The sequence below is a fragment of the Poecilia latipinna genome, unplaced genomic scaffold (assembly GCF_001443285.1).
Source record: "Poecilia latipinna isolate Pla-1442-1.1 unplaced genomic scaffold, P_latipinna-1.0 Scaffold4397, whole genome shotgun sequence".
Taxonomy (NCBI): domain Eukaryota; kingdom Metazoa; phylum Chordata; class Actinopteri; order Cyprinodontiformes; family Poeciliidae; genus Poecilia; species Poecilia latipinna.
Window position 1 is genome coordinate 1,539 of NW_015117013.1, and position 17,856 is coordinate 19,394.

Sequence of the window (17,856 nt, forward strand, 5' to 3'; positions counted from 1 at the left end):
GCCTTATTTTTCCAATGAAAATTTAAGAAATGTATCTAAATCAGAATAAAGCGCTTTACTGACATCTAATAATGAAAAAAGATATCAGTCAACATCGTTAGCATCCCGAGCATCGTTAGCATCCCGAGCATCGTCCCTTGAGACGTCTTCTCGCTCCACCGCTCCTGATGGATTATAACCGGAGTTTCTTTGCCTACCTTAATGAGTCCAGCAGATCCTCACTTGATTGTAGTGATTCCTCTTAATGTCCATCCTCGATCTGCTGCTGATTCCTGTCGCCATTTTTGTTTCTCAGATGTTTTAGGAGTCCAGCAGCCAAACAAAACGTCGCTGAGTTCGAAGTCAGGCGGTTTCTTGTCTGCCGCGCTGCTTAATACGAAAAATGATTTCAATAACTTTGTCAGAAAAACAATAAATAACTTAGAATAGTGTTTCCGAATTATAACTTACCTGAAAAGAATCGCAGCAATCTCAAACCATGACAGACCAAACATCCTGCGGGCTGATCTTCCAGCAGGTGGATTAAAGCGCGAAATTATTTTGTTTTAATGGCGGTTGGCAAATAACTGTAGAAAGCATTCCTGCCCCCAGGAGCACTGGAGAGGGGACAAGAAATTAACGGGGAAAGGAGTAAAATAACGCAGATAAATTACTAATGATGCATAAGTAAACTAATAGTAGTAATATAAATTCTCCCTATTAGATTTATATTTTTTCAAAAATAGCATAATTTAACTTTTTATTTTACTTACATCGCTTCCAAAAATATTTTCAACAGTAAATTTGTTGCTCATTAATCTAAATTGGTTCTTTGAATTGTCTCCTTTCTGATTCATTTGCAGTGCATTCGATAAACACATACCGTAGTGTTTCGGGCAGACTGCAATCATCATATAGTTTTGTCGCACTTTAGCAATTACTTTAAATTATTTATTTAAGCCCTAATCTGATATGTATAAATATTTATTCCAGTTTTCCACTTTCTTCCTGTTTTTCTTTTATCTCCGATATTTTTCTGAATGTTATATAAATGTGTCTTCCTGTAACATTTGTACCGTTTTCATGAATAAATACTATTTTTAAAAAAAAAGCTTAAGTGATGATAAAAGTATCAATAATAGAACTGACATGTCTGCTTTAAGGACGGCTATGGTTTCTACAGATAATTTTGTCATTTCTTACTTTAGAATAACATTTACGAAAGAAATAATTTCTGTCTGCAGTGTGCAGTCTGGGATGCAGTTCCCCCTCCGGCCTATGGTGGCGCTGGCGCTCTCTCGCTGCCTCTCTCTGTCCCCATCCGGCGCTGCTCTCCACGCCGCAGAGACAGCATGGCGGACAGCAGGAGCTCCGATGAGTCCCAGCAGGAGGAGAACAGCGAGGAGGAGGAGACTCCAGGCGGAGAGGAGCTCAACCTGGAGGAGGTGCTGCGGCTCGGAGGGACCCAGGTCAGTCGGGGTTCGGTTCGCGATGACGGGACTTCCGTTACAACAGAACCCTGGGTGTGAGTGGAGCTCCTGGTCCGGTTCGACACATGTTGAAACGGGTCCTAAATATCAGCGAACCATGGTTCGGTTCGGTTCGGTAGAGAAGCTTCAGCAGTTCGGGCTTACTAGCAGAACCCTGTTGGAGTTCTGACCCGATGAAACTGAACGGAACCAGTGGGGAATGGTCAGGTCCGCTCTTTAGGATGAGATGACGTCACAGAAGTGATTTGTGTCAACAGACTGCAAACAGGAGCTGCGATTAATCATGTTTAGATTTTTATTAAGTCCTTGAAAAACAGGAGAAAAATCTATTATTCAGATAAAAAATATCTGAACATTCTGCAGATTTGCCATTTACCCACTTAAACTGCTTTTATACAATATTAGAAATACAACATAAATGCTAATAATTCAATTTTTAAATAAGAAAAAGATTTTCTTGCCTTAAATGCAATAACAGGAAAAAAAATCCTTCTAGCATCACCATGTGAAAAGCTTGGTTCTTTCTGCTGGACTCAACAACGATACAGTTTAGGGATTAAATTGGATTAAAGGATAATCGGACAGCAAAATATGATTAAGAGATTTACTCACAGAATGTGAAGCTAAAAACTGAAGAGAGGTGAAGGGTAGAACAGTTTTTCATCTTTAATGCAATATGTTTAAAAATTTTTTTTACAGTTTTGGTTTAATTCCTGTTCTGAGGATGTTCTTTCAGCAAATTCCCTTTTTCAAACTCACCATGATCCCTGGAGATCTGGATCCTCTGGGTGTAGTACCTCCACCCTGCCAACAGGTGGAGGTAACAGCCCGAGCTTCATCTGCATGGTGTTGGTTTATGACATAAAAATGTTGTTTTGGACTGGAGGTGCAGTTTAACTGAAATGTCAACTTTGTAAAACATTAAAAGTGAAACCAGACCGTGTGGGATCTCTGATCCCTGCTCTCCGTCTGCAGGCGGACTACATCCTGCTGGCGGCCATCGATGACTCCACCGAGCTCGTTGATGGAGGGATGAAGGGAGCCATCGACGACCTGGAGGAGGGAGAGCTGGAGGGATTCATATCCAAACTGGGGATCCGGGCCCACACCGGGTCCCAAAGCGTACCGGACCAGCCGGAGGGCGGTGCCGCTGCAGACCACAGGAAGGGAAAAAAGGCTGTGGAATCATCGGCCGCGGATCAAGCGTCCAGCTCTCAGAGTAAAAAACAGAAGAAGAAGGAAGTTGTTCCGGTTCCACCTGGGAAAAAGCCGAAGCAGAACCCGGCCCAGTTTGAGTTCCAGCCGCGGCAGGTTCTGCTCATCAAGCCGGGCAGGAAGTGGTTCGAGCTTGAGTATGCCTCGGAAGGGTCGGATACGCCACAGGACGCCGCGGTGGTGTCCCGCTACAAGGCGCTGGCGCAGCAGCTGTTTGAGTCCGAGGTGGAGCTGTACCGCACCAAGAAGAACCTGCAGAGAGGAGCCAACTCCGCCTGGATGAAGACGGTGGTCTCCTCAGGCGCGCTGGCCGACCGCATGGCCGCCATGACGCTGTTGGTGCAGGACGCGCCGGTGCACATGCTGGAGCACGTGGAGACGCTGGTTTCCATGGTGAAGAGGAAGGGCAGCCGACGGATGGGCCTGATGGCGCTGGACACAATGCGGGAGCTGCTGCTGTCCGACCTGCTGCCCGAGCACCGGAAGCTCCGCCCCTTCGCCCAGCGCCCCTTCGACCAGCTGGAGGAGCGGGCGAGCGGCAACCGCGACGCCCGCGACCGCCGCCTCATCCTCTGGTACTTCGAGCACCAGCTGAAGCAGCAGGTGGCCGAGTTCGTGGCGGCGCTGGACGAGGTGGGCCACGATACGGTGGCGGCCACCAAGGCTAAGGCGCTGGCCGCCGCCCACGAGCTGCTGAGCGGCCGGCCAGAGCAGGAGAGGGCGCTGCTGGTCCAGGTGGTCAACAAGCTGGGCGACCCCGACTACAAGATGGCGGCCAAGGCAGCGCACCTGCTGGAGACGCTGCTGCACAACCACCCTAACATGAAGGCGGTGGTGTGCTGTGAGGTGGAGCGCCTCATGTTCCGGCCCAACGTCGGCGCCAAGGCGCAGTACTATGCCGTGTGCTTCCTGAGCCAGGTGATGCTGAGCCACGACGAGGCGCCGCTGGCCGCCAAGCTCATCGCCCTCTACTTCTCCTTCTTCGGCGCCTGCGTCAAGAAGAAGGATGTGGAGTCCAAGATGCTGAGCGCTTTGCTGACCGGCGTCAACCGGGCGTATCCCTACGCCGACGCCGGAGACGAGAAGGTGCGCGAGCAGCTGGACACGCTGTTCCGGGTCGTCCACCTGGCCAAGTTCAACACGGCGGTGCAGGCGCTGATGCTGCTGTTCCAGGTGCTGGACGCGCAGCAGAGCGTGTCTGACCGCTTCTACGTGGCCCTGTACAGGTAAGAGACCCGGAAATGGACCGGACCCACCCAACCGACCAGCTGGCTCTGGCAGGGTTACCGCTTACTTTGGGAAAGACTGATTAACTAGTTACTTAGTTACTTCACTGATTCAAAAGTAATTAAGTTACTAATTACGTTATGAGTTTCATTCTGCAGTGAAGCCCGTCACTGACTTTACTGGCTGAACATTTTCAACAGTTTGTCTGAGTAACTTATTTAGTAACATCATAATTTAAACTTTTTTTCTCCTCTAACGCATAACCAAGTAACTCCCAGAGTAACGCATTACTAACAAGTATTCTGAGTAACTTGGTGAGTAACTTGGTTGGCGTCCTGCCTGGTGCTACAGGAAGCTGCTGGACCCGGGGCTGGCGGCGGCGCCGCGGCAGAGCCTGTTCCTCAACCTGCTGTTCAAGGCGCTGAAGGCGGACGTGGCGCCGCGGCGCGTCAAGGCCTTCGCCAAGCGGCTGCTGCAGGTCGCCGCGCAGCAGGGCGCCTGCTTCGCCGCCGGGGCGCTCTTCCTCGTCTCCGAGCTGATGAAGGCCAAGCCGGGCCTGCGGATGCTGCTGCAGCAGGGGGAGGTGAGAGAACCGGGCCGTGGGGCGGTACCGCTGGGATCGGGTTTAAATCGGACCGGTTTTCACCTCGTATTAACTCCTGTTGATGTTCTGATTGGTTCTGATAGGACGGGGCGGAGGAAGACGAGGAGTTTAAAGATGTCTGTGAGGAGAGGCGCCATGATGAAGAGGAGGAAGAGGAGGAGTCTCTGGCCGACAGACCGGAGGGAGGCGTGGCGGAACCAGCGACCCGGCCCACGGCATCATGGGTCCACCACCAGAACCTGGAAGGTACCTGGTCCCTTCTTGGTTCTGATTTGGATTAGAACAGGTGTGGTCAAGGCGGTTCTGATCCGACCCGGTTCTAACATCTGAATGTTCTGACAGGAGGGCGGAGCTCCCAGAACTACGACCCGGTCCACAGGAACCCGCTGTTCTGCGGTGCCGACCGCTCCCCGCTGTGGGAGTTGCACCGGGTGAGGAACCGACCCAAAAGACCCGGTTCTGGATTCTGTTCTGACTGGTTCTGTTCTGACCCGGTTCTGTTCCCCCTCTGCAGCTGTCTCTGCACTTCCACCCATCGGTGTCCCTGTTCGCCAGAACCGTCCTGCAGGTAACACCAGAACCTGTCCCGGTCCTCCAGAACCCGGCCTGGGTTTCACACGTTTCCTGTCCGCAGGGAGAACCGGTCCAGTACACTGGCGATCCGCTCCAGGACTTCACACTGATCCGGTTCCTGGATCGCTTCGTCTTCAGGAATCCAAAGCAGCTCAGAGGAAAACGTGAGAATCCCGGATCCGCTCTCCAGCTCCTTCCCGACCCGGGGTCGGTTCTGATCCAATTTCCTGTCTGTCTGTCAGAAAACACAGATTCTGCGGCATTGAGGCCCAAGCAGCGGTTCCCGGTCGGCTCGCTGCCAGGTGAGTTTTCCCTGCCGGTCCTTCTGGTTCTGAACGTTTCCGGGTCCAGTTCTCACTCTGGGTTCTTCCAGTGAACGGCGTCGAGTTCCTGTCCAGAGACGAGAGCCAGATCCCCGTCGACCAGGTCTTCTTCCACCGGTGAGTCCCGCCGCTCCGCCCGACTGACCCAGAATCCGGTTCCGACCCGGCTGACCCAAAGTGTGATTCTATTTCTGCAGCTTCTTCAAGAAACGGCAGCAGGAGAAGCAGAGCCGGCGGCCGCGACCCGACGGAGACGACGAGAGCGTGGAGAGCGTGGACGACGACGAGTTCGAGGAGGCACTCGGTACTAACGAGCTTTTCCTAACGAGTCGTTAACGAGGATGTTTGAAACATTCCCATGAACCAGACTGGGTCTGATCCCAACAGATTCCTTGGAGACCGACTTCACCAACGTTCCGGACGGCGACCTGGACTTTGCAGGGTTAGTTTTCCAGAATCCATGAAAAGAAATCAAAGCTGGAAATCTAGAAAATGTCTGTAAGTTTCCAGTCTTGACTGTTCAGAAACATTTAATCATTTCATTTAGAACGCACTGGGGGCGGGGCTAACTGGCCTGAGTAGAGGGGACAGGTGTGAAGTTGACCAATCAGAAGAGAGAATCACAGGAAGCATTAATTACTCGCCCCCTGGTGGACAGATCATGTAACACCATCTGTGAATTGAGGATCAATCAGCTCAGTCAACTGACGGCCCCAGTTGGTTCTGGTTGGTTCCAGTTCTGACGTTCCTGTGTTTCCCAGGAACGTCCGCAGTAAGAAAGGGAGGGACTCGGAGGACTCGGACTTGGAGGATGACCTGGACGATGAGGAGGTGTCTCTGGGCAGCATGGATGAGGAAGACTTTGGAGAGGACGAAGGCGGGACCTTCATGGACCCTGATGAGGATGATGATGGTAGGGAGCGTTCTTCGGGACGGTCCAGTTGGCTTCCTCCTGGTTTATCCCAGTTTGTCCCTCCTGCAGGTCCAGAGCTGGAGGATGGCGAGGATGAAGATGTTCCTGAAGGTCGGTTCTGCTCCTCCTCTTCCTCCCTGATGATCTGCTGGGATCCCAACAGGAAGTGTGTTTTCCTTCCTGCAGGTTCAGGCGAAGAGGCGGAGCTTCCTGCTATTCCTCAGACCAGGAAGAGGAAGTCCTCCAAGGAGCCGGATTTCTCCGGACCTTTAGGTTTGTGTCCTTTTTGACTCTGCAGGAAGTTCTGCAGCACCTGGAATCACTTCCTGTTTCACTTCCTGGTTCTTCCAGAGCCGGAGAAGGAGAAGAAACGAAGGAAAGACAGAGGTGTGTTTGCTTCAGCGGAGGAGGTGAGTTATTTCCCTGCAGAACCGGGTCGGCTCTATTTTGGCCGCAGATCGGATGGTCCAGTTTCAGCCAGTGGGGGGCGCTGCAGGCGATTCTCATCCTCCTGTTTTCCTCCAGTTTGGATCGCTGCTGGACGAAAACACCGACTGCAAGTTGGACAACATCGGCCTGAACGCCATGGCCAACAGCGACAGAGCAGGTAGGACCAGAACCGGACCAGAACAGGCCGGAACCGGTTGGGAAAACATTTAGAAGCATTTGTCCATGAATCAGGAGACAAACTGTTTTATTTTAGTTTACTGGATTCTAGCAGGTCAGAACATTCAGAGTCCAGTTGGTCCAGCAGAACCAGTTCTGCTCCTTAAAGGGACAGTTTGCTTTTATGATTGTTGGGCTGGTTCCGATCCGGATCTGGAGGGAACCAGATGATCCTTTGGATGGAGGGAAGTGGTAGGCAACGCCCCTTTGGTTCCAGGATGGCTCCTGATTGGCTGGTTCAGATTCTCCTGCTTTTAAAGCCAAACTGTCCCTTTAAGATGCGAACCTGGTTGGTTCTGACCTCCGCTCTTCCTCCTCCTCTTCCTCTCTTTAGGCCTGAAGCAGCTGAAGTGGGAATCGCAGCGGGATGACTGGATCCACGGCCGGGACTCCCAGACGCTGCGCCGCAGGAAGAGCTCCTTCATCAGGAGGAAGACGAGGGGCCGCGGGGCCTTCAGGAGGAACAGGAAGTAGCTCAGTCCCGTTTGGCTGCCCAGGCTTCCTGGTCCCGCTCCCGGATCCCATAGATCCCGGCCCACTCGTTGGACTGGTAGTAAACTGGGAGCACAGGAGAGACTGTCAAAGACTGCTTCATTGTTAAATTTCATTTATTAAAGCTTCACACGAACATTTTCTTTTGTTAATAAACTGTGGAATGTTTTTCTGATCCTGATTGGTTATTGTTTGAAACTGGATCTGGTTCTGATATTCAGCGTTAGCTCCACTCTGCCCCCTGCTGGCCGCTTTACACATCCTAGCTCCTTTCCCAGATCTTCTTAACTGGGCTCGCTCAGTTAAGGTGGAATCAGCAGATTGGCGTCTTCAGGTTACTCAGCTGGGCTCACCAGAACCTGAGCAGAACCGGCCCAGAGAGCAGAGCTGAACTCACCTTCCAGCACTGAAGGGAAGCGGCTGTTCATGGAGCTCCTGAACTCTGCAGCAGGAAGAGAAGAGAGCAGATGTTCCTGCAGATGTTTTCCCTGAGCAACATGGCCGACAGGTCGCACGTCCTACCCTGACTGTTGTTCATCCTGTGGAACAGGAAGTAGGCCCCGAACACGCCCAGCAGCTCCACCATGACCACGCCCTTCATCAGCCGCCTGGCCAGGGGTTCCAGGGGCCGCGGGGACATCTGGAGGGACAGAGGTGGACACAGAGGACAGGATGGGACAGGACAGAGGGGGACACAGGAATTCATCCCAACTTTAATCTCGGAATCCAACCTTTTCTTAAAAAGTCTGAACATTTTTGCTCCCAGCGGCCCTGAGCCCCACAACTCTGGAGTCCAGAGGGCCACATAACATATGGCAGACCAGATTTGGCCCTCAGGCCCTGGGTTTGACACGGTAAAGAACTGATATCAGTGTATTCTCAGCCTGGCGCCCACCAGGCTTTACCTGCCCCCATTGGATAAGTGTTGCTTATTTTTGCTTTTAGAACACAAAAAAGAAAAACTTTTTTTTTTTTTTTTTAAATAAGTCATACTCCAAGCGTCTCTGTTGCTCTGAGCGTTTCACTGGTGGAGCAAATTTATTCCTAAAAGATGGTTTATAGTTGATGCACTGAAAGCGGGCAGAGCGGACCAATCACACGCTGGAGCAGCTGGATGTCTGAAGTTTAACTCGGCACAGATCGCCTCCTTTCACTCAAACTGGACACAGACTGACCAGATATTTACATCAGCCACTGTGAGGGATTATGATTCTTTAGAGAACTCCACATCAAGGTAAGAGTTTAAACCCGCTGCGTTAGCTCTGGTTGAGCAGCTCCATGTGAACCGCAGGAATAACTTGTCGTCGCTTTCAGAGGAGCGTTGAGAATGATTTATATTTGGGAACAAAACATTATGTGCAGCGTTTACATCTCAACTCGCTGTCCACCGTGTGGCGCTGTGTCCCGGTTGGCCGCAGCGTTAGCGGTTTAACTTGTGGAGTTTTCGCGCTGACCTCGTAGTCACGCATCACAGTGGTTTTATTTTGTTTTATCATTATTTTTCCGGCTACACGATNCATCNAACCATACCAAATGCTTTGTCCACTTAGCTAGAGTTAATGAGCGAGGACATCAGGAAAACTCGTCCCATAAACTTGAGCAACCAAAACAGTTTCTGTGATTCTTATTAAAACTCAACAGACAGAAATGTTAGAGCTGCTAGAGCCACATAAATTCAATCTCCTGTTTGTCCCTCTGTATTCAGCAGAGATGAGCAGTGCAGTAGATTAACTCATCCTGCAGGGCCGGTCCAAGGCTGCATGAGGCCTGGGGCAGAATCTGACTGAGGGGCCCCATCAGCACCTCTAACAGCTTCTGAGTTGGATTTAATCTGGGAGAGGAGGAGGAGTTTAACTGGCCAACCGAAAAACAGTCAGTTATAATCCAGATTACTAATTTATATTTGGGAACAAACAGCTCAAACTCAAAGATTTAACTCACAGTATCAGAGTGTTGCTATGGTAACAAAGCAGTCCAGAAGATAAACACGCCAGCTCCTTAAAATCTTAAATTTAAATGTTAAACAATTTAAAATCTCTTAATTTATGTATGCTGGAACAATTAAATCAAATTTAGCACCAATGATAATCTCAATAAGCAAAATTTGAGTTAAACGGAGATGCAAATAATTTATATTTATTTTTTTGTTTTGTTTTTAGTACTTTATATTTGTGGGTTTAAATATCGTTTCACTGGTGATGATCGACCGCCGGGCTGACAGGTTTACTGGGGAAACCCTCACAGTAAGTAATGCAAACAGCTAATGCTAACCGTTTGACAGCTAGCTATTTGATAGGAAAGCCAAATATAACACGTAGCGCACTTAGCTATCTAGCGTTAGCCTTCAAGACAACCAGACATTTAAGCAAATCTTGAGGCTATTTTATGAAACCTAGTGGCATGAAACAAAGGAAAAGACAAACACTCCCTGAAGATTAAACGAGCCGCTCACTGTGGTTCTTTTATAGCACGCGCGGCCTTCTCAGTTTGGATCCAGTTTCAAACACCATAACACACATAAGATGTTCATCCGGGTACCACACATACTGTGAACAGCATTCCAATGGAAAACAAGAAGGGCTAGCAGTTGTCGGGAACAGTAAGAAACACTTGCAATGTCTCGTCGTCATTAGCTTTTAGGCTAGCCGTTTGGTCCAGGTGAGCTAGCTTAGGGCTATTGGCCCTTGTAAATCTCATCTCAGCTCTGTTTATATAACATTAACAAAGCTACGCGTGGTTAGCATGGCTCGAAAGTTGGTGCTTAGCTCTGGTTCAAACAACATCGGTTAAACTTGGTCACAGTCCCCTTATATAAACTTCCATGACGTCATAGAGTTTCCTTGAAACTCCTCCTCTTCCTGCAGGACTTAATGCGGTGCATTGTGGGATTAATAGCCCTTCCTTGGCTGGTGTCCAACAGTGTCATAAAGCTCTTCCACTGTTATGAGAAACATGAAGCCTCTCAATCATTTCAATAAAATCTAAAAGTTCGATTTCTGCGTGTTTAAATAATTTATTTAAAAATAATATTGTATTGAATCTATTTGGTAATTTGGTATCTTTCATACAGTTCTCATTTTAAAATATTGCGGGTAATTATTGTTTCTTCGTTTGGTTTTTTATTAAACTGTTTAATAAACTCCATGTACTTTCTGTCATTTTCAAGGTGTTATTCGTATAAAATATTTTGCAAGTTGTCATTATATTTATTCGCTTATTTTTATGCATTTTTATACGTTTGTTTCTTACATTTTGTTTTAAAGGTTTTTAAACTGTAAAAAAATAACATTTGATAAAAACAACTAGAAAAGGTTATTTATTAAATATAAAAAAATCAACAGTTCTGCTTCGTAAGACGCCACGTTTTAGCTAAACCTTTGTCTTTATATCAAATTTCACTCACCTTCCTTCTGCTAGGCGGGTCAGAAAGCAGCAGCAGCGATCCAAAAGAACCGAACCGAGTCAGAAAAAGGTTAAACAGAACAAAATAACCAGAAGACCACAACAGGACGTCTAGATCCACTGAACGGAAGCCGAGAAGCGCCAAAAGCCCTCTTCAAGCCTCATTACTGCCACCAGCTGGCCATGGTCAGGTTACAGGTAAACTAAATAATAAAGACAAAAACATTTTTAAATGTTAAACCAAAATAACACTGCGGCCCTGGCAGCTGCTCGCTGATCGGCAGGAAGTTCCGCTCAGACGGAACCGGTTCGGATGGACGGGCCAGGGCCTGCGGATTGGAGCGGCGGCTTGTCCTACTTAGTGCCCGAGGTTAGAGGCTCTACTGCGGCCGGAGCAGAGCGGAGGGTCCGGGGAGGGAATCCGGCCGGAATAATAATAATAATAATAATAATAATAATAATAATAACAACAGTTTTTATTATCAGAGTCTTCATAGAGGCTGCAAACAACAAACCGATCCAAAGATCAGATCTTTTAATAAATAAGTAAAAACGAAACTAAATACAATATTCAAACATTATATTGTTTGATAAAAAATTTGCTCTAAAATAGTTATAAAATATCAAGTTTTTCAAACGTAAAAACTATTGTGACTTCAAGAATTTTATCAAAATTCTGACTGATGCTGTGGTGGCCTGTCAAAAGGCCACTAGAGCCACAAAACCTCAAAAAAAAATTCTGACTGATAGATAGAAACAAATAAAATGGTATTTAAAATATAAGCAATAAAAAACGAAGAAATGAAATAGACACAGAAATAATTTCCTGTGACATTTATATGGCAGCTATAAATGAATGAATATGACTAACGTTACAAACTGCAGGAGTTAATGAGACTCATAAACGAATTAATGTCCATTTAATTACTTCAATAAACTTTGGGATTTCTGCAAAGCCCGACTTTGTTTTGTTTATGATTTATTCTAATAAAACCTCTTTATGTGTGAAGCTGCTGCTGGTTCTGTTACTCCTGGACCAGAACCAGAACCTTCAGAGTCCAAACAGGATTTATTCCCAGTTCTCCGGTTTCCCAGTTTGAAACTCAGAACTTTTCATTTCAGAGAAAAAAAAACATTTTTTTTTCACCTTTTTTTCAGCTTCCTGTAAAATTAACACCGGAATATAATAAAGTATTATAAAAAATTTAATATCATAAAGTCAAATCTTCCCAGTCCGGCTGAGTTATCCATTCAAGAAATAATTAACATAAATGTGACACTTTCAATAAATTGTAATGAATACAAAATATAAGAAACATTAATTAAAAGTTTCAGTCATTAATGAAAAGGTAAAATCATAAATAATGAAATCATCTGATTGGTTAACCTACACAAATGTTTTACAGGTAAAACAAAAACAGTTTTGTCTCATTCACTCCGTTTTTTCTTGCTCCTTTTGTCTTAATTGATCTGGGGGGAAGGGGGGGTTATTTGGGTAATTTGTTTTTCTCATATTCCAGCAGTAGATCATCTGTGATCCCGCTGATCCTTCAGACCAACTGGGATTCAAACCCACAACCCTCAGGTGTCCAGGCTGAAGGTTTAGTTAATAATAATAATAATAATAATAATAATAATAATAATAATAATAACAATAATAATAATAATAATAATAATAATAATAATAATAATAATAATATGAACATGAATGAACCGAGCTAGCTGCAGTTCCTCCTTCAGACAGCAGGGGACGCTGCGCGCTAACAGATGACCGGCAGAGACTGAGAGAACCAGAATAAATCAATAAATAAATAATTTAATAATTTAATCCAGACCGACAGAAGATGATCGATGATTTATCAAACACTAAGTTCTCTCTGACCTTTGACCCCCAGCAGGATGCCCCCCGAACCTCCAATTGACCCCCAGTGACCTCACTTTACGGTCCGACCCCAATTCAGAAAACACGCGAATCTGATGCAGTTTGAAGAATTTTTATTTCTAATTAGAGTAAAAATAAAACAAACTGAATCAAATCTTATAATTATCTTCAGCTGCAGTTTTATAACTGTTTTATTTTATTTTATTTATTTCATAATAAATGGGACCAAATTCAGATATTGACCTAAATCCTCATGGTTTTATTTCTTTTCGCAAAAAGAAAAACTGGAGCAAACACACACACCTACACACACACACCTACACACCTAGACACACACACACACATCCTGATAACTTTATAACTTAAATTATAGCAAAGAAACGACGAGATTCAAACCTCATGAAGAAGATTAATATTAATATTAATAATAATAATAATATTTAGACCTTCAGAACCAATCGGACCGTGTCGTGACGTCAGCAGCACTCACTGGAACGGAACCTCTAAAAAGTATTCACACCCTTTGAACTTTTCATCAGACCGGAAGTGGATCAGAACCAGGAAGTGGTTTCCATCATTTTTACAGGTAAAATCTGAAAAGTGCGGAGTGTTTTTTTTTTTTTTTTTTAAATAAGAATCAGAACTCTGCAGAACCTGGTCTGCGTTCTGATTACCTCAGCTCTAGACTTTGACTAGGCCACCAACTCTGATCTCGTCCTGTCCTCCTGCTGGAAGCTGAACTTTGACCCCAGGTTCGGCTCCCCCAGCATGATGCTGTCACCACCAGGCGTGACAGGTTGAACTGTACTGTCTCTCTGAACGGTTCTGATCCGGTTCTGCACGGCTTCCTGTTGCTCTGACCCTGAATATTCATCAGAACCGAACCGAACATTCCTCCCGGTTACCCCGGTCCAGATAAGAAGCGGACCAGTTCGGCCTCCAGCCTGACATGATGATGATGATGATGATGATGATGTGACCTTCCTCCTCCTCCTCTTCCTCCCTCTTAAAGCGCCGCGGCGCCGCAGCGACTCAGTCCGACCCGAACGCCGAATCCTTCATGGACCGAACCGCGCGGAGTTCCGCTGCTCTCTAACAACCCGAACTGGACCCGAACCCGAACCGAACTCGGACCAGTTCCTTCTGCGCCTGCGCCATGCCGTCCGGCTCCAGAGGGAGAACCGGATTCTCAGTGCGGGATCTTCTGGACCTTCCGAACCCCACTGGAGGATCCGGGTCCGGAACCGAGGAGGAGAGCTCCAGGGAGGAGCCGGAACCGGAACCGGACCCAGAACCGAAGTGTTGGAGCAGGCGGAGCCGAGCAGCAGGTCAGAACTCTTTCATCTTCATCAGGAGCGGAAACAGAACCTGTTTTGAGTTCGGTTCAGGTCTTCATGGTTTTAGCCCAACCGGAACCTGATCCAAACTTTTATCGGTAACTTTTATGGTTCTGGTGTGATTCCGGTCCGGACTGCTGAACCGGGTCTCTGACAGTAATAAAAGTTATTTTCCTTCCCGCCTCAGAGTCCGGAACCGGCCGACCCGGTGAGCATCCCGGCGCTGCGGCTCTCGGTTCGGCCCAGAAGAACCGGAAGAGGCGGGTTCTGTTCTCCAAGGCGCAGACCTCGGAGCTGGAGCGCCGGTTCCGACAGCAGCGGTACCTGTCGGTTCCGGAGCGGGAGCACCTTGCGGGCCGGATCCAGCTCACCCCGAACCAGGTCAAGATCTGGTTCCAGAACCACCGATACAAGATGAAGCGCGCGCACGCGGAGCGCGGCCATGAGGCGCTGCCGCCGCTTCCGGCGCGCCGCATCGCGATCCCGCTGCTGGTTCGGGACGGGAAGCCGTCCGTACCGCTGGAGGTTCGGTCCGGGTTCGCCCTGCCGCTGTGCGCCTTCTCCCCGCTGCTGCGCGCCGCCTGTGGGCCGGACCGGACCGGACCGACGCCGCTCCTCTATCCCTGGAGCTGGACCTGAGCCCAACCGGACCGAACTTTCCGCTCTGACTGTTTGGGTCCGCTCCGGGGCCCGGTTCGGTTTGTTCTCTTTCCGTGTTCAGTTTATTTATTGTTTGTGGTTCTGAATAAATGTGAGGAAGATTCTGACTCGGTTCTGACTGGTTCTTCTGAAACACAAACGGTTCGGTCCAGTTCAGAGCGGAAAAACTAAAACAAGATCCAGAAAAAGCTGCTGTTCGGCTCCGACCCAGATGAGCCTTTCGGTTCTGGTGACGGAACCGGAGGAGAAGTTCGGATCCAGAAACCAGGAGACTTCCTGCTGCAGGTCCAGTTCGGTACCAGAACCGGTCTGCTTCAACTCGAACTGCGGTGTCACCTGAACTCTTACAGAACCGGTCCAATCGGAACCGACACCTCGCTGAGGAAGGGCGGGAAGCGGCAGGATCCAGAACCTTCCCGCCCGGCAGCCGGTCCAGTTGTTCCGATCCGGTTCTGGTTCCGGACTGTTTGTGTTTTTCCGCTCCGAGTCTTTCTGGTTCCCGCGGGTCAAAGGTCAGACCCCAGCGGCGGGCTTTGATCTGACCCGCTTCTGACGATATTAATAATAATCATAATTATTGATTATTAAACATTCAGGAGGCCTAGTTAAAGGACGGAAGCAGGAAATACATCCTGAGTGAAACAATAAATTCTGTTTTATTTTTCTGCAGATTAAATTTTTTTCTGGTTTAGTCTAAAATAATTCAGTTTTATATTTGAAAATTATTTCAAAAAAATTGTATTAATTTAAAGAAACAAATTTTAAAAATCTCCAACCACTGGTTGGAAATTAATTTTCTACATTTTTTTGCTGATAAAATATTCAGATTTAATTTTAGGGGAAATTCTCAAATTTCCTGATTTTTATTTGAAATGTTTTAATTTTACTCTGGTGTCGTTTTCAGCGAAGCCAGCAGGGGGCAGCAGCGGCCTGCTGCAGCCGTTTTAGGTCTCCGATAATCGATGATCTTCAATCAATGGTGGAAACTTTCAGATTCCCAGTAAATCTGGGAATATTTTACCTCCCCAGATTATAATCCGGAGCAAAAAGGATTTAAGAATCGCAACGATTCATCCAGCCAATAATTTATTAACAAATATTCAGATTAAACAGATTAAATTAAACCATAAAAGATTATATTAAATTACAAGAGAATCAAAAACATGAAGATTTAAATTAATGTAAATAATGTAATAATTACACAACTGAAGTGAAAAACACAAAATGCTGAATAAACAAAAAAAAGAACAGAAATAGATATTAAAAACAAATTAAAACTGTTTACAAATTATATTTATTTTGTTTTTCGAGTTTCTCTACAGATTCAACTGGAATTCCCTGGAGATGTTCTAGAAATATTTGATTCTTTTGATTTCAATAATCAGTTTCACCAACGCTTTGTGACAGAAATGAAAATATAACTTTTATTCTTTTAAACAAACTTTTGTCTGTTAATTATTTTTAAACCTCAGAAGCAAATTAATAAATATTAATTAGATGGATGAAAATAATCTCATGTATTTATTATTATTATTATTATTATTATTATTATTATTATTATTATTATTATTATTATTATTATTTCACGTGGAATGTGTGGTTTATGTTGGTTTTGTAAGACTTTTCCCTCTGAATATGGAAATATTAATCACCAGTAAAACATGTAAAGTCAGTTTTTTATTCAGAAAATATTTAATTTTATTTAATGTTACAATAATTTTTTACATTTTAGCTTTTCATGGATAATATGAAAAGCTAAAATTTCCAGTGCAATTCAGTCACTTTTGTTTCAATATTCTTTATGAGTTTAACTTCATTTTTTTATTCGCTTGTTGCTACAAATTTAGTTTTGACATAATTTAATGATCATTTATGTTTCGTTAATACTTTAATATTTAAAAGCTGCTCCGTTGCCAGGTGGACTTCCTCTCCTCACATTTAGATCATAACATCTTCAGTCGTCACATATTTTCCATTAACCACTTGGATTTCAAGATGGCCGCCATCTTTGAATCTTTTAAGCCAGTTATTTTTATAAAATGTTACCCATTTTATGACTTGGATAAACTTTATGCTACATCCGGTGTTTCTGACTTTGGTCATCGTGTTTATTCCAGTGGTGGAGAAAGAACTCAAAAAATGTACTTAAGTAAAAGTAAAAAAGTCCTGGCTTTTAAAAATACTTAAGTATTAAAAGTAAAAGTACTTGCTGAATGCATTACCTAATCCCTAATATAATATCATTAAGTGAACTGATCATATTTAATTTTAATACATCAGTAATGTCCCATTTAATGAGCAATGCCACAGATAAAGCATGTTTTTATTATGTTTACTCTCTGTAACATAGTTTAGACTTGATTCTATGCATCATAATTTCAGGGATGGAAACATCTCGTCTCCTGTCCTAACATAGCATTGTTTTGGCACTAGTGGCTTTTATTTTGAAAGAAATCCAACAGAAAGGGGATGGAAAGAAGCTGGGTGGAGGAGGACATGTAACCGAGGAGCCAGTAGCAGAGTTGTAGTCTAGACCACTGACCCAAGACCAAGTCAAGACCAAGACCAGCACCCCGCGCTACATGACGCAATAAAATTAAGTTTATCAAAATTGCTTCTCAAATTGATCTGAAAGATCCACATAAAACCCATCCCATAAATCCCATAAAACACATAGATATTAAATACTTAAAGCTGAAATAAATTTAACCAGTGTCATTAACAATTCCAACTCTTCTTCATTCTGCTTTGCTTCCATCTATGTGCTACAATCCACAGAGGTCTCCTGCCATCCCTAAAAAGATAACGCCCTGGGTGGTTGCCCATATTGCCCATGTCAGAAACCACAACTGTCTGCACCATAGCAATTAACTGTAAACAACACTATGAACACTGTCCAACGGCGCAACAAGAAGAAGGAGCACCGTGACTGTTCTCATCCTCCCTCCCACTGCATGTTTGCCACCATGACAGGAGACAAAATCAATCAGTGAGCATGCTCTGTGTTCATACGTTCAACTTTTACTCATTCGGCAATTAAATAAATGTGTGTGTGTGTGTGTGTGTGTGTGTGTGTGTGTGTGTGTGTGTGTG

General features: G+C 45.7%; 3 protein-coding genes across 5 annotated transcripts; 2 read left to right on the top strand and 1 right to left on the bottom strand.

Moving 5' to 3' along the window:
* The first annotated feature begins 1,277 nt into the window (after nt 1–1,277).
* cebpz (CCAAT enhancer binding protein zeta) lies at nt 1,278–7,663 on the top strand. 2 transcript variants are annotated; one of them, XM_015025903.1, is made up of 17 exons: nt 1,279–1,448; nt 2,445–3,910; nt 4,263–4,494; nt 4,599–4,761; nt 4,858–4,946; nt 5,030–5,083; nt 5,150–5,252; nt 5,331–5,390; nt 5,462–5,528; nt 5,609–5,715; nt 5,799–5,853; nt 6,173–6,324; nt 6,394–6,435; nt 6,511–6,597; nt 6,676–6,734; nt 6,850–6,931; nt 7,325–7,663. In XM_015025903.1, the coding sequence occupies exons 1-17, from the start codon at nt 1,332–1,334 to the stop codon at nt 7,462–7,464; spliced, it is 3,075 nt and encodes a 1,024-aa protein (XP_014881389.1). In that variant the 5' UTR covers nt 1,279–1,331; the 3' UTR covers nt 7,465–7,663. The 2 variants fall into 2 exon arrangements, with proteins under 2 accessions (XP_014881388.1, XP_014881389.1); XM_015025902.1 differs by having other exon boundaries at nt 1,278–1,448; nt 5,150–5,390.
* Nucleotides 7,002–11,013, bottom strand: LOC106942584 (protein CEBPZOS-like). 2 transcript variants are annotated; one of them, XM_015025904.1, is made up of 4 exons: nt 10,886–11,013; nt 8,005–8,122; nt 7,880–7,924; nt 7,002–7,548 (listed from the first exon to the last, which is right to left on the bottom strand). In XM_015025904.1, exons 2-4 carry the CDS (start codon nt 8,120–8,122, stop codon nt 7,466–7,468), a joined length of 246 nt encoding a protein of 81 aa, XP_014881390.1. In that variant the 5' UTR covers nt 10,886–11,013; the 3' UTR covers nt 7,002–7,465. The 2 variants fall into 2 exon arrangements, with proteins under 2 accessions (XP_014881390.1, XP_014881391.1); XM_015025905.1 differs by lacking the exon at nt 10,886–11,013 and adding an exon at nt 10,097–10,474.
* A 2,524-nt stretch (nt 11,014–13,537) lies between these two features.
* Nucleotides 13,538–14,870, top strand: LOC106942582 (homeobox protein Nkx-2.2-like). Its single transcript, XM_015025901.1, has 2 exons — nt 13,538–14,094; nt 14,291–14,870. Exons 1-2 carry the CDS (start codon nt 13,923–13,925, stop codon nt 14,740–14,742), a joined length of 624 nt encoding a protein of 207 aa, XP_014881387.1. The 5' UTR covers nt 13,538–13,922; the 3' UTR covers nt 14,743–14,870.
* The last annotated feature ends 2,986 nt before the right edge of the window (nt 14,871–17,856 follow it).